Source organism: Channa argus, chromosome 12 (assembly GCF_033026475.1).
Source record: "Channa argus isolate prfri chromosome 12, Channa argus male v1.0, whole genome shotgun sequence".
NCBI lineage: Eukaryota > Metazoa > Chordata > Actinopteri > Anabantiformes > Channidae > Channa > Channa argus.
The window spans coordinates 2,774,132-2,797,753 of NC_090208.1; the positions used below are offsets into that span (position 1 = coordinate 2,774,132).

Genomic DNA, 23,622 nt, shown 5'->3' on the forward strand with positions numbered 1-23,622 from the left:
TTATGCCATCTAAGAAAATTACATGGTTGGACAGCATATTTTAGAGTTTGTTAGGTCCAATTACAATACATTAATTTTTTTCTGAGTTTAGAAGTAAGAAATTGGCCTGTTTTTTCGACGTGCTTCAAGTTTGATTAATAGATTGTTATTCGTAGGCTTGGTGTTATCTGCATAGCAATGGAAATGTATGTTGTTTCCTAATAATGTTACCTAAAGGAAATGTTTATGAAGTGAAAAGTAATGACCATTATCTGAAGCCAAGGAAAGATTGTTGGTGACTTTCACCAGTGCTATTTCTACTTTTTCAAGGATTTTATAAGGGTTATGGAAGTTGAACAAAAAAAAAAATTAACAGTTTAGTATTGAAGGTGTTTATTGTTATTAGCAGAATTTCAACACTGACAAATTATGTTTGAATAGTCTCTTTTCCTTTGTGCTGTTCCCTTTCAGGAGTCGCCACAGCGAATCATGTGCCTCCATCTAACTCTGTCCTCTGCATCCTCTTCTCTCACACCAACTAACTTCATGTCCTCTCTCACTACATCCATAAATCTCCTTATGTGTGAAAGGTGGTACAGAGAAATTTGTTAAGTCAGTCATCAGAGCCATGATATCACAGTTTGAGGCTGGATCACAGTGGCAACAGAGTCAGTAACAGTCAGAAGAAGCTGTTACTACCTCTCGTACTGTGCCTGTAAACATGAAGCAACATGAGGAGGAGAATCACAGCAGCAGCACCACAGCTGTTTAGAGACTCTGTCTCTGGTGGTTCATGGCTCTGAGGTAGCCGGACTAAACTGTGCAGTTATTAATCCAAAAACCAAAAGGTAATGATGTCAGTTAGTAGAAAGTGTTTACTGCATTCTTTTAAATTATCAATGGTTGCAGCTTTGTATTGTACACACATCAGTAATACCATAATACCAGACATACATCAAAAAACAAATAAAATATTTAAAAATAACTTCTGATTGTTAAACTGCAATACTTTTGGTGTTTTCTTGTATCATCATCACCAGGCAAATACTTGTTTTTCCATTTGGCTTTAACTGTGCATTTTGTTTGTGGAACGGCTAATGTTACATTGGGCTCAAGTATAAAATGACTGGTTTCTAGTTTCACAGCAGTTCAAGTAAATTTGCTATTAGATCTGAAAAATGTGCGACTGATGGGAGATGATACGATATAGCAGCATGAACATGGTCACAGCTTTTGGATTGATCTTAAGTTTTCATTATTGGAACTTAATGCTTCCTGCAGATTTTTTTTACAGTAAGAACCTACCAATAATCATAAAAATAAAAAAAAACAACAACAACAACAGCAAAGCTTATTTAAACAGGTTTGTTACAATCAAAGACGGCAAAGTGCTTTAAAAAGGCAGAATGGAAATAAAATAACACTGAACTATTTGGCTAACGCGAATAAATAAAACACATAATACAAACAATAACCAATAACATCCTTTTTTTAAAGTTTAGCATTGTGAATAGAATCGGAAAGAGCAATTGATGGGGGTTTTTCACGTAAACAATTTGCAAATCCCTGAGTGTGTGGCGTCTTAATACTGTTCCCAATCAGAGTGAAAGGACTGAATTCATTTAGTGTGTAAAAATTTAAGAATGTTCTCAGAATAGTGAAGCTGACTTTGAAAATGGATAATAAATACATAAACAGACAGAGAATAAGGAATAAAAGCTTATGTCTAATAAAGGCTTGTAATAAATAGAAGGCTTATGCAACATAAATAAAGCTGTGTTTTTGTTGTTTCCACTGGCAGGTTTCTTGTTCCCTTAAACGATGTTTGAGCTTTAGAACTTTAGATTCAGGGAAATTGTCATTTGGCAGTTAAATTGTCAGTGCGTTATATGAGCATTATAAATGTGAAGGGTTGGTTCTAAATTTACATGCATTCAAAAAAGTTGTACCTTTAAAGAAAATAATCATCCCTTTTCCCTCCTAGTTGTCTCTTTCGGCCCTTTTCTTGTTTGGGGGTGGGGGTCTCCTGTACTTTGGGTCTTCTCTCTCCTGGCAGTTTAGCAAAATTGCACAAAAAAAGGACTTGGTGAAATATGCCTAGTGTTAAACATTCCACTGTCAACCTGATTCAAACTAACATAAACACCACTATCTAAGAATGCAGTATTTCCTGCTCAGTCAGTAAAATCACGAGTATTCAGAAAATACGGCTTTGTCATTGATTGTCTAAACAGCTTAGTTTTGAGGCACTGCAGTATTTTCCCTTTTCAAATAAATGTAAAAATAAAAAATAAACAAGACCACGACAACCAAAGCAAACACAACAACAACTGACAGAACGATTATCAGCCGAGCTTGTCCTCGCCAGTTTTTGTCCTCGTGTCCTCCGTCAAGAATGTTCCCAGCCGCGTGACCTGCAGAGCAGAACCAGGTGTGAGGTATCAGCTTTAAGAACAGACTCCTGGACTCGTATCACATTATTCAAGTCTCAGCAATGACAATAAATTAATTGTTTAATCAATAAAACTTATTCCAAAAACATTTGGTTTGTCAGACCAACACTAAACATAAATATTACAAGAACCTGAAGCATCTGAAGAAGCTCTACTGCTCTCATGTTTTACTCATCACTGTTTTAATTTTGCATCACCATCTCCATCATTTTTTTTTTTTTTTTTGTCCTTTCAGTTTATCCCGTGAGTTCAGTGTCGCCACAGCGGATCATTGTCTGCATGTTGATTTGGCACAGTTTTTACACCGGATGCTCTTCCTGACGCAACCCTCCCCAATTTCTACCCCAATTTCTTCTATTTCACTGCTGGGGAGGGGAATGGGCTGTTAGGGGTTCAGTGTCTTGCCCAGAGACAGAGTTAAAGCCGCCCCTCCATCACTCCATCATAATGATATAAATTCAGTTCTGTTGAAAGTTAGGGAAGAGTTTTACCACAGTAAATGTACCTGGGGATAGTAGGTTCTGAAGGCTCAGACACCTTCCAGGAAATGCTTTCAATGCTGAACATCATTGGTTGGAGTAGCACAAGATATTTTGCAAACAGTGAGACAACAACAAAGTCCAGGCTCTATTGTCCATTTTTGTCCAAATGATGCCAAAGGCAACTGTGGTACTTTTAATTAACTGAATAATGAATTTACTCATTATTCTTTGCTGTAAATCTATGATTTAAAAAAAAAAGCAAAATGTAAGTGACTGTTGTTGTGGTAAAACGTACCATCACATTCAAGAACCCGCTGTACACAAACTTCCCAAACTAACCTGAGTCTTCAACCTTGAGTGAGATGGTCCTGATCACATCAGGTTCTCCTCGCTTGCTTCGCCCCGGGCCGCTTGCTATGCACTGACATTCATATGTTCCGGTGTCGTTAACCGTGACGTTCAACAGAATCAAAGACACATCTCCGTCCGTCATGTTTGGATCACTCAGCATAACACGTCTTTGAAAAGATGGATGCTGAAAGCTGTCCAATGTAATACTGTCTCTGTAAAAGTACAGACAACCATCTGACAGGTCTTTTTTGAGCCAGCTGAACATTGAAGGGATGGTATGGGTTGGATGAACACATGAGAGAGTGGCACTGTCTCCAGCCTTCACTGTTAGCTCATCTGCTCCAAAAACAAACAGAAGAACAAAAGACAAACAGTCATTTAGTTTATTAAAAATACTTTTTTTTACCATTTGCACCTTTTATGCCAGTTTATGTCAAGCAAATGTGAGCATCTCTTCACATTCCATCCAACTCGTGAATGTTTAGCTAAATTATATCTGTTGCCATGATCAGTGAAAAGTCTGCATTGTGTGAAAGGTGTTTGATGTACTTTTGGTAAATAATTTTCACATTATTTAACTGTGGGTAAACAAACCACATTTAATTTATAATGCACTTTTCATTTAAGAACAAATGTCAAAGTGCTACAGGAAAAGGGAGCATAAAACATATAAAATGAACATAAAACATATAACCATTAAAACTAAACAAATAAGGAGCGTTTATTCAAAAGTGTATCATGTTTTTATAGTTTTGAGTATGGCACAATGTTTTGGCCAAGTAAAAAACAGATGATCATAATGAAATGACTGTTTTTACTGCAGAAAAGTCTAATAATTATACCAAACATTTGTATCAAGGATGCAGTATGTGGAGTATTTTGACCACAGAACAGGATTTTAACAAATGCTTATGCATTGAAATAATAACATCCACAGTGTGTGCATTAGTGCAGCAAACAGCAAGGGGAACTAATAACTGCCCAGGTCCTTAAACACACACAGGTAGCACAAAAACAGTGGAAATAAAATTCAACCATGAGCACAGATACTGACATCACATGTGCACATTAGCCTACAACAGCCACACAGTGGAAAACAGACGGCGTAAGCACTTTACCTGAGACGACTGCACTGTCAGCACTGAAATTAGGGAAAGAACAAAGCATGAAGTTCAGCCTGTGTTTTACCACCGATGTCTTTTTCTAATTATCAATAACACAACTGGAAATGTAATTTAAGATGAGCCTGACTCCAGCACTGCAGAAACTCCAATAAATAACTATGAAAGTAAACCACAGGCCGATGACTGGTTACCTTGTCAGTGTTATGTACACTTAGCACCCTCTCATGGACTAAATTAGTGCTGTTGTTGCATTATTTGTCATTCATCTGCTACAGTCACCAGGATTTTCTGGAGATCGGCAGAACAATTTTACTACACAACTGTTAACAGTGAATGATGCAGGAATTTTCACACTGTTTATTATGTGAAGTGTAATGATACTTTATTTTGAAGGGGTTCACTACTGTCCTGCACTGTCTACCCATGAACGCTGTGCAGCCACATCACTGATCAACTAACAGTAAACGCTGAAGGAGTTTTCATCACATCTGTATTTAATCATGCAAATTTAAAAGACACGTCCCCTTTGCTACAGCAGGAGAAAACACACTATACATTGTTTCCATTCTAGCTGTTGCTGCTGATGTCTGAGTGCTGCCTCTCACTCTGAAGTTGTGTGATAATTCCTACATTTTCATCGTTCATCTATAAATGTATTATTTTGCCTTTTATCCTTGTCCGTTCTGTCGCAGAGAATGTCAATGAAGAATGAAGTATTGTTTCCCCATATTCGTGTGTCAACAATAACAGAGGTAGCTGAAGTATGTAACCTCATTACTTAGGTGTTAGTGTCAGTTTGACAGTTGTCTCAACAAATACTCTACTACAGGTAAAGGTAAAACTTCAAATGTTGACTCATGTTGAAGTACTACGTGAACGATTTGCAATGTACTGCAAAAGCTTAAGTTTGTCACTAAGAAAACAAAATATTTTTAAATATATTGAAGTTGATGCTAACCTTTATGTGTTTAGAAGTTTACGTTATTGGTTTTTAAAGGTGAAACATCAGACAAACATTTGTAGTGGTTTAATAAAAAGTAAGGACAAAGACCAGTGTTAGTACAGAGACTCAGTGTGGAACAGAACCAGCAGCAGTTACTTTAAATTCCCTGTAGGTGTGAAGGTGAGTGTGAGTGGTTGTCTGTCCTGCCTCTGAAATGTGACAGCTTAATTAATTTTTCTGGTCAATCAGTGATTAACTGGTTTAACAGAGTTTTAATCTCTTGTAACTGATCTCGTGCCCTTTAACAAAATATAATAACAAATATTTATAATGTGCATATTTGCATTATTATGGTGATGCTCCAGTGAGAGGCCTATTAAAATTGTAAAATTGATAACTCACATGCCAATAAATCCATGTATGCCACAAAAGTTTATGCAAATACAATACCGTTAATTTGAAGTGGCAAAAAGATTTTTTCCCTCATCATCATATAGAGAAATTAATAAAGCTTCATTTTTAATTATTTTATCAAAGGGGATGCAAACGTTTGCACCAATATAATGTAAATTATTTCACTGTAACTTTTTCTACAAATTCCTCGAGCATTACTTTTGATGATAAAAAAAAACAGCATTTGTGCCGGCTACATGATTATTAAGTCTGGGTGTATAATCGGGGACGATAACGACGACATCGACGACGATGTAGGCGATAAATCTACAGAAAAATAAATAACTCCTATATTCTCCTGTAAACCAAGTCGTGCACAGCAGTTTACCTTGACAGACAGAACTGGCGAGAATAAAGAAAACCATCCATTCAGTCACGGTGATGAGCGATTTTGTAAACGGTGCCATGAAGCCGGTTAGTGCTGAGCTTGATCCCGCTCGTCCCGTTCCTTCAGTCGGCGGCAGTTTCAGGATGTTCTGGGGCTGCTTGGGTTCGACTGAGTAGTTATTAACACCAAAAAATACCACCTTAACCAAACAGTAATCGCTAACACAGGACTTCCTCCTTCTCTTTCTTCTTCTTCTTCTTCTTCGGAGTTTGTGTCAGTATTTGTTGCATTACTGTCATCTTCTGGTTTTAACCTCTTCCTACATATATTATAATTCATTTTTACTATATTTCCTCCCTTGCTCCTTGTGGACCTAACACTGTTAGGATGGAGTACAATTGTCTACCCTTTTTTTACCCTTTTCCTAATCCCATAACTGCTCCCTCTCTTTGTTGATTTCTTTCCATGCTATGTTCTTTCCTTCCACCTTTGAAAGTTTAATACTGACCTCTATATTTAACTGTTTAATAGCTTGCTTTGCCAACCTATCCACTCTGTCACTCCCTACAAGGCCTTTGTGGGCAGAGACCCAGAAAATGTTTACATCTGTTCCCTGTCTTACTACTCCAGAATCTATCCTCAATGCTTCCATCAATAATGGGACGGTAACTGCAGCACTAGTTACACCTGTTACTGGATCTTTTGACCTGTCCGTAAAAATCTGAATGTATCCTGAATATCTAGTTTCTGTATAGCTATAATAATCACCTACCAAATCACCTGTGTCATGTTTTCTTTCCTGTTGAGTAATACTAGGTCTACTATTGGTGTTTCCAGCACCACACAGGCACCATAGACCACTCCACTGTTGAACAGAATTCAATTTCCAACACTTTTAATTCTCTTGCTGTTGCCTCCTCTGTCCATCCAAAACTGTGTTTTGGTATATTTCCCTTCTCCCAAGAAGCTTCTACAACTTTAACATAAGATCTACTTCTCATTCTGCCTATTCTGAGAGTCTATTTAAAACTGATCTAATTGTATAATACAGAATTTATTTGACAAAATAACAACATTGGCATAAAAACATGTATTTTGACATGCACATGTAACACCAAGGATTCACCAGCAGATTGCACCATTTTAACTCAAATGCTTCATAACACTAAACCATTTTCAACTCAATTGCTTCACATTGGTATAGTGCTTCAGAACAGACTACTGAATAGTTTTAATTTAGAGTTGCAGTCTTTTTGGAATTTAAATAAGGATGACCTCTGTATGGAAAACGTAACTTTAAGAATATTAATCAAGTTAATTATAAAGTATTAAAAACACACATTTTCAAGAGACAGGACAAAATCAGGCTGAATAAACTGACTAATAAAAGCACGTCTTTCCATCTTTCCAAAATATATGATTATAAGCACATTTATAAAACAGATGAAGTCTTCAGGAAAGATTTTACAAAACATACTGTTTTGTATCAATGTCCAAATGAACCTTTGTAGAAAGACCTTACAGGGATAACACCAATTGATATTTAAAAAGAAACTTGCTTTACCCTATTAGTAATCAGATGTTTAGATAACAATTTTCAAACCATCTTTCAGAAAAAAAAGTGATGAGGTAAGATTTTCCCAGTAAGATACAAAATATGACAAAGAGACCTTTGGAATTCCATTGATCCAATTTAATTTGAATGTGTTGTTAAGAGTGGAGAAAGTCAAGTCCACCGTGATTAATTAAATCCCTTCAATGTTCCACTGGCTCAAAAAAGTAATGGGGTTTATTTTTCCACATTTGTCCAGCATGTTGTTAGCCGCTATGATAATTTTCTCCTCTGAGAACAGCCGCCTTGACATGGTGGAATGGGTTTTGTGTCCCCTTTTTGTGGGAGCTGTATTGTTCGGGTCAGTAGTTCCTGAAAGGGTTTTCTCAAGGCAAAGTAGTCCCAGAGGAAGGGCCAGACTAAGTGGGATTTATAGACCCTTGATGAATATGGCAGTTCAGGAATGTAGTTCTTTGCCAGGAATAGGACAAAGGCACCGTCTGGAGACAGACCTGGGAGGGGAGCTCGTCTGTGATCGTCTGGTGGCCCGACCTTCCTCCACGGGGCCTGGTCAGGCAGAGCCCCAAAAAACATGTCCATGCAGGTGCTTCCATCAGAAGGTTCTGCAGGAGGAATTCAACACTCACATGGGCAGTGATTGAAAAACCTGGAGAGGAGTGATTGGGAGGAACAGCCTGTCTAATCTGACCTCAAGTGGTGCGTTGTTATTGGACTTCTGTACTAGTCATCATTAGGCTATAACAAAAACCATGTACAAGCATAGGGTTGTTCATAGGTGTAGCTGGTACCAGATCCCTTTAGGCCTCAAATCAATGATTAACTTTGGGGTTGCATCATAAGATCTGAGGCTGTATATGTTATATGAAAAGAAGAACAGAGCCATCAGTTGATCAACACCTGGTGGTGTGTTGGTTTAGGTGGCAGTGGAGACTGCCCGACAGACCTGGTAAACCCAAACATGCTATGCAGGTACACCTGGATGAGGCCCCTGTCCATGAGATCTTTAACTCCCACGTCTGTAAGAACTTCTTTAGCATTCTGCAGGAGGCCAGGGACATGGAATCTGAGTGGACCATGTTTAAACCTACTATTGTAAAAGTAACTGCTTTGAGTTGTGGTCAGAAGGTTGTTGGTGCCTGTCATGACATGACCTGAGGACTCGCTGGTTGACATATGCTGTAAAAGAGGCGGTCAGGCTGAAGAAAAAGGCTTCTTGGTTGGCAAAGAGGTTTCCTGAAACAGCAGATGGGCACCGGCAGGCCAGAAGGGCTGCGGCTCTGGTGGTGGTGGATGCAAAAATGCAGGTGTGGGAAGAGTAAGCACACAGACTATGGACAAGGACTTTTGTTTGGACTCAAGAAAATTCAGCCAAACCATTCAACACCTCAGAAAGGGAACGCAAGGATTGACCTACGTTGTACTCAGCTGAGAGGAAAACTGCTGACCCAGAAAAAGTATATCACTATACAGTGGAATTAACCTTATGGGGAAGTCAAAGATCTCTGAGACAGTTAAAAAGCTCCTCAGTGTCAAGGCACCAGTTGTGGATGAGATCCACTCTGAGAGGCTGAAAACTCCGGATATGGGCAGTCTTGGTGGACAAAGCCCATTCAGTCTTGCATGGGGGACAGATACAGTCCCTGTGGACTTGCAGTGTAATATAAGTAGAATAAATAAGAATTATTTAGGGGCCAAAAGAAACAATAGAATAGAGCTTTGTAATAAGCCAAAACGCATGATTTAAAGGTACTGCTGTGTCTTCTGTCATGTTGAGGATAAAGAAAACACTTTCAAGACGAAAAACCATGACAATCGTAGACCGTTCAGATGAACACATTTGACGGAGAGCTGGGTTGATGCCGACCAAAGTCAGAAGAGCAGCATGTGAGGTCCAGATGAATACATTGTTAATTAAGTAGTTGTTCATTGCAAACTATTGCAGTATTTTAATAACAAAATAATAATATCAATGACATTTATAAACACAACATTAACATTAAAAAACAGTTTGAATAAAATCTTACTCTTCATTGAGGCAGCCAGTCAAAGTGTTTGTTTTTCGGTCTGTAGCTGATCACTAAGAAAGTATCATTTACAAAAGAATAAAAGAATAAAGCCTTTTCTGGATGCAATCGCCTGAACTCTCTTGAATTTTCTGTTTGTGCTCCATCAAAAGTGTAAGCACACGACTCCAAATACAAAGAAGTTCAACTCTGATTGGAAAATAATTAATAGCATTTTTTCATCTTTTTCATTGTGGAAGTCTTTTGCAGTATATGGTATTTCTTCCTTTTCTAAATACTCTTTGGTTAAAATGAAAACTCCTTTAGTTTATAGATAATCAACCGAAATTCATGTCCATAACTTTCCCTTACACACAATGTTGCAGCAGTTACAGATCTCATATCAATTTAGTCTGCAGGTGTCATTATTTTACCTAAATTAAACACGGAACCAATATTAGCAATGAAAGTAAAAGTATTCTTAGCTTCATATTACTACTACTAAGTACTTGCAGTCTAACTAGTGTTGCTACTTTGTCTACAATTACTTCTGTTACTGCGACAATTACTACTGCTAGACACCTTCGCTCCACAAATACTTATGGTCTCTGACCCCTCCAGAACCAAACGCCGCACGATGGGGGATCGAGGTTTCCCAGCAGCTGCTCCACGGCTCTGCAACGCTCTGCCTGAGAACCTGCGGGCACCACAGACTGTGGACTTTACAAAAAACATTTAAAGACTTTTCTGTTCAGAAAAGCAAATTAATTCATATGAATTCTGTATTTTATTTTATGTGTTTCTTTGCGTTACATGTCTTTTTTATATTTTATTATTGCATTTTATCTGCTTGTATAGCACTTTGAGATTTACCCACAAATGTAAAGTGCTTTATATTATTATTGTTATTATTATTATTATTGATAGTTACTGTTAATAATACTACTGCTACTAATATTACCAATACCACAACTACTAATACTGATCTCAGTATTGCAACCACTATGACTCCTAGTAATACTGTGTCCAGTAACAGACCTGTTATACAGTTAGTACTGTTACTAGTACTATTATTGCTACTTATGATAATAAGAATAATGCACTGCTGCTACTTCAGCCAGTGCATAATTTTTGGTTTCTAACTGTAGTACAGTTACATCCTTAAATTATGTCGCAACTATGACCAGCTTGATGTGGTTACAGTAAAAGTATTCATTTTACTGTGACACTATTGATGTTACTGTTGCAAAGTAACTGATGTTTCAGCTGTATTTTACTGTTGTAGTTGCTTGAGGTGGAGCTGCATTTTACTACTTTATTAAAAATGCACTTATATAACGCTTTTCTACCCATTGGTACTCACGGGAGCTGCTTTGAAGTTGACCAAATTTCCCCCGGAGCAGCTAAGTTGGGGTTCACTGTCTTGGTCGAGGACACTTCAACACGTGACTGGGGGAGCCGGGGATCAAACCAACAGCTGTGGGATCGATGCACAACCGCTCTACCTTCTGTGCCACAGTCACAGTTAGTTTAGTCCAGTGGATCTCAATCTAAGGGTCAGGTCCTTCGTCAGATAATTCTGAAGGGTGGTCACATGGTTACTGCCCGTTATGTCCAAATAAAAGCCAGTCTTAAAACTGACCTGTCCCAATCAACCCTTTATAGATACGTGACCATAAATTTTCTTTATGCTCAGCACCTTGAGATTGTGCGGGTCAGAATTAACCAGTTTCGCAGAAAAAGGCCCCAGGAAATCAATTCGAATGTGTCTTAGCAGAAACATGCTGCTTGTTCCAGGAAGACTGTGGTTAGAGCAGCTTTTTACACATCACTTTCTTCGTTTCACTCTGAATTATGTAAGGTCAGCACTGATACACCTATGGTACTTCACTTCCTGTGTGTCTTTGTTTCACACTTAACTCTTTGTTGCACACAGCAATGCCTTACACATGCAGCAGTTTTTGTGTAATGCTGCGTTTTCCCTTCTTTAGTTAAGACCTGTTAATTTGATCAGGCTCATTGAAAACAATCAGGGATGAGACGAGAGTTTTTCAGGAGCTCACATTTTTTAAAAGGTTCAGTTAGGTGTAGTATAAATACATGCAACAGCACTGCAAAAGCCAGTACAGTTTCAGATCCCTAGCAGCAAGGTTTCAGAAAGTCTGACAGCAGAGTTTAGGAAAAACTGACACGATGACTGTTCTTGTTTTATGAGTCATCTTACGGCCTCGGTTCAAATCTGGTAAATGTTACGGATGTAAAAAGACAAAATCTGAACCTGAATGTGTGCATCAGAAAAAACAAGCAAACAAATGAAAGACTACATCTTCTTTAGGCTGTAATTATTAATACAAAAAATGTTCCAGGTGAATTATATTTATTCAAAGTTCAAAGAAATCCTGTCCTGGTATTGCTGCTTCCATGCATGCTGTCAGTATTATTTCATGGACTTAATAATAATTAATAATACCCATTACCTGCAGGAAAAACTTTAGAGGACATTGTAAAACGGGGAGAAGCAGCATTCAGGACTGGAAGGACAGATGGGATTAACACAGTGTACCAACCAAAGAGACTGATTAGCAGGATGAGGACTGGGCATAACAATCTCACCACTGCTCTGTGTATCATTAGACAGCATCCAACAGGACAATGTGTCAAGTATAGGAACCAGCGTACGTTATCATATCATTCAGGAAATATACAGCGAATCGAGTAGGAATGATTAATCAGTTTAAACAGCAGGTTAGTTTGGTTGACGAGTTTGGGTGATTCTTATCTGTAAATCCTGTGACGGAATGAGATCAAACCTGCAGGTTAAACTTCCAAGTTCAATTTTAAACTGCATATAGTTTTGTAAACTATAAAGACTAGTGCTGTTTAATCTGAACTGTTGTGTACTAGATGTAACATTAGTAAATCTATATATTTCTTGACAACGTTTAAAGACTTTAAAGAGTTTAAAGAGTGTTTAAAGTGCCCAGAGGAGCAAACCTTTCACCTATCACGCGTTTCCTTTGTTGTGTGGGTTTTGTAATTATAGGTCCTGGGACCCCATGAGAAGAACCTCCCTCCCTGCAGCCCCCCACCCCATGTGACCATAGGGCCACAAACACAGTGTGTTCATTAAATATATTTTAAGTTAAAGTCACTTGTGCTTTGATACTATCTTCAACTTAGTCTAATACATTTACCTCTATTTATTGCATAAAACTACAGTAATGTACATTTTATAGTCATCTAAAATAAACAATAAGCTGTATATATAAACTGTCTCTCTCCCTTATTGCAGTGCCAACTGTTGGACCTATTTAATGATTTTGGTGTGATTAAGTAAACCTGATCCAAACCTTGTAGTTCGGTTTCAAACCCAGTGACGAATCCACTTATGCAGCTTAAACTGTCGCACACAGAAAAAAGGAAGAGGCAGTGTGATGTGGGCGCTTGGTCTCATTGTCAGTAAACAGGGCAATGGAACAGACATTTCTTCAGTGGCTGCTCTGTAAGTAAAATCTGCACTTTCCAGTTATTTCATTCATAATATAATTAATTTCTGACCTTGATGTTGGCAGTAATTTCCACACAAAAAGCATGAGGGCAGTGCTTCTTATTTCTGATAACACACAGATACAGCATGATATGTTGCTAAGAATAAAGATAAACTGTGTTTTGCATAAAAAACAGCTTGCGCTTCATTTCTACCTGATTTTTATCCCTGCACAGATGTTAGAATGTCTCACCTGCATAAGCTTAAGACTAAAAGTATAGAAGATCGTTTAGAACCAATAATAACTCACAGTAATTACAGTTTACAGTATATTTACTGTGTTTATATGGTTTGTATAACCTGGGTATTGTAACCAGGATAAGGTATCAGATCCATTTAGAGTTTTCCCGAAGAACATTACTTTGTGTGTCATGTATACGTGTAACCGTTTTGGTTTCTTTGGCTTTTTGCAATTACATGTGCAGGACAAATTAATTCCTGACATTTAAAACAACTGTGACAGAAACTAACTCAAAGTGGCTGTAGAAGCAAATGTTGCCTTCTACCTGGTTTATATGAAATTCAGATAATGCTGAGAAAAGGATACGTTCTGTCAGTCTGCTGTTATCCAGGCAAAAACAAAACGAGGAAATACAGTTCATTTCTGTGAACATGCTTTCACAGCAAGTTTAGGGTAGAAGAAAAATCTCATCTCATCTGCTACATGTGACAAAGGATTTAGAGTAACCAGGCATGGAAATGACTGTTTATGCAACTACACAAGGTCGGAGTTGACCTATCACTAGACATTTATATATGAAGTAAAGTGAATAAAAAAAATATTTTCTTTTATTTGCCCTCAGTTAAAGGCAATTTGTCATTTTATTCTAGAATGCATGTAAGTTATAGGCAGATGTGTGTCATAAAGTTTTCTTCAAAAACTCTGACTGTTCCATGGTATATGCACAAAAGCCAGAGTAAGTAAGTTGTTAGATAAGTAAATCAATTGTCTGTGTCCATGTGAAACCTCAAACAAAGTGTCATTTCCTTGTAGGTCTGACCACAATGCTCTGCTACCAACCCACACAAGGTTTGTACATTTGTAAGACCCACCAAAAAGAAACAACAGTTTCAGTAAAATATGATATATATGAAATTGTACTTGCAAAACTCACTTAAAACATACTGAATCACTTCTTAACTGTTTACTGACTTTGGTAAAAGGGTTTAGGGGAAAGCACTGTCAAAGGAGCAGGCATTTATTGCTAACAGGAAGGTAAAACCATTACACCCCCAAAAGAGGTGAAAGAGAAAACAGGAAGGCCTGAAGGCAACAGCCGCAGAGGCTGTTATTACTTTTTTGTTGGTTGCCAATGTGTAGAACATTAGCTCTGGTCTAATTTTGAGGTTTAAAAGTTATCATTTTTATCTTTAACTAGGTCTCATGCTTCAGAAATAACAGTTACAATATTAGAGTGTTATGTAGAGATGTAAGCTGTAAAGAAGTAGTAATCTATACAGTAGTCACGCCATAGTCTGTACTTAAATATAATTATGTGTTACAATTAAATCTACTTCGATTGTATTTACATTCAGAAAGCTTAAAATCATGTTGTAGTTTTTGGATTGTTTTACACAACAAGTTCAAGCTGTGAGGAGCATCTAAGTTCGTAATAAATAACACTGTCATCAGCGTAAAGTAATACATAATATAGATTTTACAGACAAAACTTCATGGTGACATCTTAAGTTTTACTGAAATACAATGGGCTTTTGCAGCTCATCTAAGAGTGAGTCCCAGCAGCTCTCAGTTCTTCAGCTGGACGCCTGTCTCCCTGAGCTGTGGGTACAATTATAGCTCTGCTGGATGGACACTGAGGAGGAACACAAGCAAAGACACCAGAGCGGAGTGTGTTGAATGGGGAAAACCAGTTGATTCCTTATGTAACATCAGCTACATCATCCCATGGGACAGTGGAGTTTACTGGTGTGAGTCTAGAGGGGGAGAACCTAGCAGGAGCCTCAAGATCATTGTCACTGGTAAGTCAGGTATGATTTGGGTAAACACCATAGCTATAGTTCAGTATGCTGTATATCCTTTGTCATTTCTTGAGTCCATCGGTCATGATTCAAGAGCAATCCTACTGTAACACTAAAGACGAGGACTTTAGTTAGTTTTTTGTCGAATCAAAGGATTTTTGATCAGTACAAAATGCTTCTCTGTGGTGTTTAGACAAACCAGTGATTCTTCTGAGTCCTGTCCTCCCTGTGATGGAGGGACATGATGTCTCTCTGCACTGTCAAACAAAAAGCCATTCCTCCAATCATTCAGCTGATTTCTATAAAGATGGCTCCCTCATCAGGACTGAGCCTACAGGTCACATGACCATCCACCGTGTTACCAAGTCGGATGAAGGCCTCTACAAGTGTAACATCAGCAGTCATGGAGAGTCTCCATCCAGCTGGATCTACATCACGAGTAAGAAAGCTGCTTTGACATATTCTAATTGACTACTTTTGATGAATTGTAAAACCTTGCAAACTCATTCAATGTGTTGTAAACTTATGATTGTTAAGATATTTACCATTTCCTTTATAATTACTTGTACATAAATGTATTAATTAGGTTATATTCACTATTTGTTTAGCACTGTAATACATTGTAATGGTGTTAAAAATATTTAAGAAATAATTAGATTTTATTTTAATGTTTTAAGCAAAAACATTATTCCACTGTAAGGTCAAGACTTTGCGGAGGTTATAGAGAAAGTTAAACAAAACAAAAAACATTTCCCCCTAAGCAAGCACTGGGCAATGGTGGAGAGGAAAAAACCTCCCTTTCGTAGAAGAAACCGCAGACAGAAACAGGCTCAGGGTGGGGACCCATCTCCCTCGAACGGTTGTGGTGAGTGGAAAGTGGAGAAAGAAAAGAAGTGAGAACTGACAGGAGGCAACAAACAATTATAACCAGGGAGGCGATGGGCAACTTTCCGGTGCAAGTACCAGCATGTACTGACTGTGACACACAGCTCCTCCCCATCACACCTGGTACTCATCAGCACTTTGGATGTGTTTTTAAACTGGGCTAAATTCAGGTGACTAAAATGTCTGGCTAAAGTTAGCCAACTAAGCCATGTTCCAAAATTAATGCTTGGTTAGTCAACAAGAATGGGCTAAGGTTAGGCAACAAGTCCCAAAAGACACTTGGACACCTTGGCCTGACGGGCAATGTAACTTGTTTCACTGTCAGGTCCTTTCACCTGGATTTATTAGGTGGACTCTGATCAAGTCACAAGCTGGAAAACCATCTGAGAACAGTCACAGAAGTTTTATCCAGGTGTACTTCTCTCTACAGGTGCACCAACAACCACACCCTCTCCAAGAAACAGCGCACCACCCTCTGCCTCTGCAACCCTGCAGCTGGTCCTCCACCTAGTGGTGTTCTGTCCATACTGTATCACCACTGTCCTCATGGTTTCTTTATATCGACACAGGCACACAGGTAACACTGAACACAGGTGAGCTGAGACATTGACTGGGAGAAGCTCTCTCTGCACTGTTCAGAAATACTTAAAATTGCGTTTTGACATTTAAAAGAAATTGAATTGAAGGAGAATGTACAAACTCCACACAGAAAGGCTGTGAGCGGCAGGTGGTTTCATACTAAGGACTTTACCTGCCACTGGATTTGACAAGTACAAATATCCCAAACCTACTCCTGTGAGATTGATTCATGTAAAACAAACCAAAAACATTTTTGAATACTAAAAGGTATAATTACCTATCCAATGTGTTAAACATTGCGAAAGGCCCCTTTTTCATCTACAAACTATTGCAACAGTGAGGCCAGTTTATTTTTGCTGTAGACTGAAACCATTTGGGTTTCGCATCAAAATATGAATATGACAAGAGATCAACATAACAGCTTTTATTGTCAAGTATTTACATCTGGATCTGATACACAAGATAAGTAGATAGCACCCTTTGTTTGAAGCCACCCATTTTTCATGTGAGCAAGAGTCTTGGAACAGAAAGACTTAAAATAGATTAAAGTGAATAAGACTTAATATTTAGTTGCAAATCCTTTGCTTGTAATAACTGCATTAGGACTGTGACCCAGTGGCATCACGAAACTTTTGTGATGCTTTTCCAGGCTTTCACCACAGCCTCTTTCAATTTGTATTTGTTCTTGGGGGTTACTCCGTTCCGTTCCTTTTTAGCAGGTGAAAGGCATGCTCTACATTCTTTAAGTTTAAAACCTTCCACTTCTTTTCTGATTAACATCTTTGTTGTTTTGCCAGTGTGTTTTGGGGTCATTATCTTGCTGCACGATGAAGGATGTCCCAGTCAGTTTGGTTGCATTTTTCCTTAAATTAGCAGACAAAATGTTTCTGCAGACTTCTGAGGTAATTTTGCTGCTGCCATCATGTGTTGGGTCATCGATGAGGATTAATGAGACCATCCCAGAAGAAGCCATGCAGGCCCAAGCCATGATGTTACCTCCATTGAGTTTCACAGATGAGCTTAGATCTTTGGGATCATGAGCAGATACTTTCTTTCTCCAAACTTTGAACTCTCCATCACTTTGGTAAAGGTTAATCCTTGTCTCATCAGTCCATAAAACTCATCTCCTAATTCCAGCCTGCCCTTCATATTCTGTTGTAGCCTCTGCACTTTTGTTCATGAAGTCTTCTGCCAGCGGTAGATGGTGATACCCTCACTCCTGCCCTCTGGTGGTTGTTGCTGATGTCACTAACAGTTGTTTGAATAATCAGTGTCATTGGACACACACGTCAGTTACGTTTCCAATACCTTTGCTCACGTCAAAAAATGGGTGGGATGAAACAACGGCTGCTATGTTTTAAGTTCTGTATCAGATCCAGATCTAAATACCTGGAAATAAAAGTCTTGATCTTGTGTCATATTCATCTTTTGACGTCAAACCCATATGTTTTCAGTCTAAGGCTAAAATAAAGGACTATTCCAATACTTTTGGAGGGGAGTGTAGTTTTGGCATGTAACAATTCACACAAGGAGAAAACTGTTACTGTAAGTTATATGTTCTAAGAAATGTATATAGATTTCGACATTGTAGGAGTTAAGTTAAAACAGTTAAGTCCCAACGTCCTAAATACTGAATCAATCAGTAGCATGTCATCAGTTTAAGAAGTGATCAGTTTACAACTGAAAAGATTTGTCCTCATTGTTACAAAACTTCACTACAGGAACAAGTCTGCCCATCTCCATAGCAACGGCCCCACCCAACCATGCTAACAAAGGATTGGTTAACAAATCTGATGTCGTAATTGACGTCACCACAGAGCATCACTTCTGAGCTGATCACAGACAGAGGATGTGCTGGATGTCCTGTCACACAGAATACCTCATTTTATGTTCAGTTCGGCTTTGGGAAACTTTAACGTGTTGTCATTTTGAATCTTTAACAGAGCAGCAGCTGAAAAGACACAAATGTTGTTGTTGTGCGCATGTGGATGATTTCTTAAGAAAGAAGCACAAAATTAAAACACAATCAGAAACAAAAAGAAATATGTATTTTTTTAATCCATGTCACTTTAATCAACTTCTGAAATTCATTCTCAGACTTGACAAACTCAAGAAATGAACCCTGTAAGGTTTGTTCCCAGTTGTATATAATAATAATAAAGTTTTTTTCTAACATATGATGACTAATTAAGACTGTTTATTCAATCAGCACTAATTTAGACTGATAATAAAGTCCTCATTCAGCTGTCAGACTACATTCATGAAAACAGTCTGTGTCTGTGTGTTCCATCGTGGATGGAGGTCAGAGTTCATTTGGGAGGCATCCACAGTTGCCGTGGTGACGGAAAGGAACAGTTGCTCAAAAAGGAGGAGGCGGTGGTACGGTGTCACCGGTTACTGGAGAAACATCATGGTGAGAAGGCCTGAGGGAGATACAGATAATCAGACTTCCTCCCTTACATTCCACCTTGTTCCATTTATTAGCTCCTTGTTTCCTTCATTCCATTTCTCGTTTCCATTCTTTCCCTCCTTTCCCTTCTTTCTTGTTTCCTTCTTAAGGTCCTTGTTACATTCCCTCACCATACAATCCTTTTATGAAGTTCCTTCTCTACCACCTTGTACCCTTACTCCATTTTGGTTACTTTTTAAACTTCTTGTGTCCTTTCTTTTGCTCAATGTTATTCGGTTCTGTCATTCTCCAATCATTTAGTCTCCTCAGTTTGTTCTCCTCCACACTGTTTCTTTCTTAGCTCCTCTTTTTCTTCCTTTCCTTCTTTAGATCATTTCTTTCCTTCCTCTCCCTCCCTACATTTTTCTTTTTTTCTTTCTTTCTTCTTTTTGTGCATGTCGTCCTCCGATCCTTTATTGTATTCCCAGTTCCTTTTCTATCAGTTTCCTTTCCCTCAGCCTTGGTCCCTTCTCTCTTCGACCTCCCGCCTCAGTTCCCACTTCTGCCTTAGACAGGTTTATGTGTCACAGGTGTGTGTGTGTGTGTGAGTGTGTGTTACCCAGTGTGTAGGCACAGGCCAGCTTCTGATTGGTGGAGACATGCAGGCAGCGTGGTACCACCGAGCTGCTCTCAGTGTGGAGAGGGAGCATCAATACTGCAACACACAGCAAAGCCAACAACACACACACCACCCCCTGAGAAACACTGCGCACAGCTGCAGGTACACACACACACAAACACACACACACACACACACACAAATATTAGTATGAGTGCACTACTTTAAGAACTGTCCAATCAGAAACCATAACCTTTATGTCTTCCCTTCTTTACTTATCTCACTCCTCCTCTCACTCATTGTTTACTTCTCTCCCTTCTTACATCCTTCATGTCTCCTCCTCTGCCTTGTCCCCTTGTTTCCACCTATGCTCCCTTGTCCTTTCCCTATAGTGAATCCCACTCACCTGCACAGGTAGGGAGTTGCAGATGTGTGTGTGTAGGAACCCGCAGAGGAGACAGTGCAGACATTGCCTGCTGCTGTCTCCCTGTCCTCCTCTCCTCCCCTCCTCTTCTTCCTTGCTTCCTCCTCCTCTCCTCCTCCTCTTCTTCCCCTCTTCCTCCCTCCTCCCCTGCTCTGAGCTCGGCCCAGATCTCCCGTAGTCCAACCTGGCCACATCCTCTCACTTCCATGCGGAACCGATCTCTGCGACCCAAGTTTCGAGGGGAGACGTCTAGATGACGCACGACCCTGACAGGAAGAGGAATAACAGTAATGGCGGCAGTATTCGCTACAGAAGTAGTACTAATAAATAGGTACTCGTCTATGCACTTACAGGTCAACACATGACTTGGCTCGGACGCTGCCCTCTGCCTCCACCACCCTGTAGAGCGAGGGAGCAGTACACAACACTGGAGAGAGAGAGAAAGACAGAGAGAGACTGTTAACTCCTGCACTGCCAGTAGAGGGCAGTATTTCTACATGTTAAATAGGTAAACAGACAGGTAAACAGGTGAAGTCCTCACTCTTGAAGCTGATGCTGAAGCTGTAGGGGTTGTACAGGGTTAACACTCTGCGGTGGGAGCTTCTCTGTTCAGAGTAAAACACCAGCTCAGAGGGGAAGAGGAAGACAGGCAGCGGGGACGCAACGCCAACCATCTCCGCTCCAGTTTCTCCCCTCACCGTGTGTCCCTTGTCTCCTCCCTTCTCCCCCTGCTGCTCCGCCATCCCATCCTGTCCCTGTCTGTCATGGTTGTCCCTTCTCCTCATTGGTCCATCGGTCTGTGTGGTGCCCTGCCCACGGCCATGATCTGAGTGCTGTCATTGGATGGTTTGCAGTGTGATGTCACAGCCTGCCACCTGCGGCAAAATTACATTTTCATTTTATTTTACACATTTTCAATTTTAAAAAAAAGAAGTTTTGAAAAAATAATTTAATATTATCAATAGTATTTCACATAGAATATATTAAACTATATTAAATAACTTTTCAAAAGATTATATTAGCAATCAGGCAGCATGGTGGTGGAGTTGTTATCGCTGTTGCCTCACAAATAGAAGGTTGTGGGTTCGCACACACATGTTCTTCCTGTGGTTGCATGGGTTTCCTCCAGGTTCCTCCCACAGTCCACAAACATGCTTGTTAGGTTAATTGGTGAATCTAAAATTGCCCGATGATATGATATCTCCTAAAACATAAATCTGATATAATTTATTTAAAGTTAATGTACTTTTTACTTAACTACACTTTTTTATCTTTAGTTACCATACATGTTTCCAAAATCTCTAAATTAAAAAAAACACAAAATAGGGGCTTTACACAATATCATGCTCTGTTACATTATTTCCATAATGAAAGAGCAGCTGACACAACCAGTTGATTAACTAACAGAGAAGTCATTGTCAGTTTTTTAATTGGATCAACTCATTTTTCATACTGAAATACCAAACTTTTCTCAGTTCCAGTTTCTTAAATATTAGGATTGAATGATTCATCTTTAATTAGAAAAAAAATACTGCTTCAACACAACACCTGTGAATGTGTCAATTGATATTACTAAGTAATCAAGAAAATTTTCTGAAGAGCCACTAAATATTATGTCCTGTATAAAATCATCAAATAGCTTCACCTTCCCAAGTTCAACGGTGAATGATTTTTGACGCATTACTGCATTAGTAGTAGTCACAGTGGAAATTTTCTGCTTTGAGTTCCTGATTTTATTTAATGCTTTATCTTATAATATTTTCAAAGCACAACCTTACTTGTACCAAGGTATTTATACACTATAACAGGGGTCACCAACGTGGTGCCTGCGGGCACCAGGTTGCCCACATGAGTGGCCTGTGGGCCTGTTCTAAAAATAGCCCCACTTACCAATGAGCCGCATCTAATTTTTTTTGTTGCTATTCTTTTTTAAATCATATTTGAAAGTTATTGTAAGAAATCATTAACATGATACGACTCTTCACATAGATGAATATCATTAATGTAATTAATTATTGATAATAACATATAATTAAGGGTAAATTGAGCAAATTTGTTATTTCAAACGTGCGTATTCGCATGGTAGCCCTTCGCATTAATCGGTACCCAAGAAGAAGCTCTCAGTTTCAAAAAGGTTGGTGACCCCTGGTATATGGTATTACATCAGAATACTTCTTTTAACAGGTGACTGAAAAAAGTTTCAGATGAAGAACATAAGGACAGATTTGTTTAAAATGCACAAGATATTTATTAAACACACATAAGATTCATACCAGAAAGTTGGATAAAGGAAGGTTTGTCTTTTTTGTCCTATTTACTTTCACTTAGCATAAGTTTATTGTAGGTTAAGTTTTGTCTCTTTATGCAGTATGTGTAAGCTGTATTATCCTGCTTTATATTTACCTTCCACTCATTTTAACACGCTCTACATTTATTTTAATATCCTAAAAAACATCGATAAATGTAGAAATTGTGGGTTAGAGCGCTATTACGCCTCTGTTATTTAGCTATATGTCTGTGAGTTAGCTAACGTTAGCTGCTCGGTCACAGCGACCCGTCAAATGACCGCAAACATGACGAAGCAGAAAGCGCTGCTATCTTGCTGGAAAATGCTTTAAAGCTTTAAGACTGTGGCTAAAACGTGTCAGAGCACAGACAAAAACAGTGGAAAAAAAGAGTCTAATGTCTCTACTCACCGCCACAGCTGCTTCTACTTCCTCGACAAGCTGTTGCGTTTCCACGGATCCCGCCCCTTGTGGAGAGATCAACCCATGAGTGTGCGAGGAAGCCAAAACATCGCTTGTCAACTTGACGCGAGTCACGTCAATCACTTTTAGGTTTTGACGCTACGCTGACGTTGTTCATTTTCGCTTTAACGTTCAAATTATTTATGCATTTATCTACATAATTAAGGTCAAATATGAGTAAAATGTGTATCATATAATTAAATTTAATCATTAGAACTAATTTATAATAGTTCATATAAGCTGTCATACCAAAGTCATGTGTATGGAGCTCTTTTATTTTTACACTTATTTTTCTTGCATTACTTATTTGTATTTATTTTTCGCCTGAATATGTTCATTAATGTATTTTTATATTACAAAAGGGTTATGTGTTTATTTTGTATTACCTCAAATTAATGCGTAATACGTTGTTAATTTAATCAGTTTTATTTATTGTTTGATATAAATACATTTATATTAAAATGTGCATGTATTACTAAGTGTTCTTTTATGCATGAAAAAATTATTTTAATTTTGAAAAATAAATTGGCATCTCCTTAACCGACTGTTGCTTTCATGAGCTGTCGGAAATATAAAACCACTGAACTTACTAATACCAAAACCACATCACTATGGATAGTTTCCACTTACCTCACTGAACAGATATTAGAGATGTTTTATATATTTAGTTGGATTTTAGATTTACTATCTCACCCTGAGCGAAACGCAGGATGTTTATCGGATGTGGGTTATGTACGAGCTGCCGGGGAGGACCTTGAAAGCA

The 23,622-nt window shown here is 38.6% G+C and overlaps 2 protein-coding genes and 1 long non-coding RNA gene across 5 annotated transcripts; 1 reads left to right on the forward strand and 2 right to left on the reverse strand.

The window, feature by feature from the left end:
* Window positions 1-365: 365 nt before the first annotated feature.
* LOC137137077 (uncharacterized) lies at window positions 366-6,454 on the reverse strand. 2 transcript variants are annotated; one of them, XR_010915664.1, is made up of 4 exons: window positions 6,114-6,454; window positions 4,384-4,406; window positions 3,254-3,601; window positions 366-2,393 (listed from the first exon to the last, which is right to left on the reverse strand). It is a non-coding gene; the product is annotated as an uncharacterized lncRNA (long non-coding RNA). The 2 variants fall into 2 exon arrangements; XR_010915663.1 differs by lacking the exon at window positions 4,384-4,406 and having other exon boundaries at window positions 6,114-6,400.
* A 6,652-nt stretch (window positions 6,455-13,106) lies between these two features.
* On the forward strand, window positions 13,107-18,645 carry LOC137137035 (Fc receptor-like protein 5). 2 transcript variants are annotated; one of them, XM_067522900.1, is made up of 6 exons: window positions 13,107-13,191; window positions 14,231-14,266; window positions 14,956-15,216; window positions 15,410-15,655; window positions 16,532-16,694; window positions 18,402-18,645. In XM_067522900.1, the coding sequence occupies exons 1-6, from the start codon at window positions 13,161-13,163 to the stop codon at window positions 18,448-18,450; spliced, it is 786 nt and encodes a 261-aa protein (XP_067379001.1). In that variant the 5' UTR covers window positions 13,107-13,160; the 3' UTR covers window positions 18,451-18,645. The 2 variants fall into 2 exon arrangements, with proteins under 2 accessions (XP_067379001.1, XP_067378999.1); XM_067522898.1 differs by having other exon boundaries at window positions 13,108-13,191; window positions 16,532-16,678.
* Window positions 18,646-18,719: 74 nt separating this feature from the next.
* Window positions 18,720-22,955, reverse strand: LOC137137039 (motile sperm domain-containing protein 1-like). Its single transcript, XM_067522904.1, has 6 exons — window positions 22,809-22,955; window positions 20,654-20,987; window positions 20,464-20,539; window positions 20,095-20,378; window positions 19,689-19,844; window positions 18,720-19,103 (listed from the first exon to the last, which is right to left on the reverse strand). Exons 2-6 carry the CDS (start codon window positions 20,895-20,897, stop codon window positions 19,075-19,077), a joined length of 789 nt encoding a protein of 262 aa, XP_067379005.1. The 5' UTR covers window positions 20,898-20,987; window positions 22,809-22,955; the 3' UTR covers window positions 18,720-19,074.
* Between the last annotated feature and the right edge of the window lie 667 nt (window positions 22,956-23,622).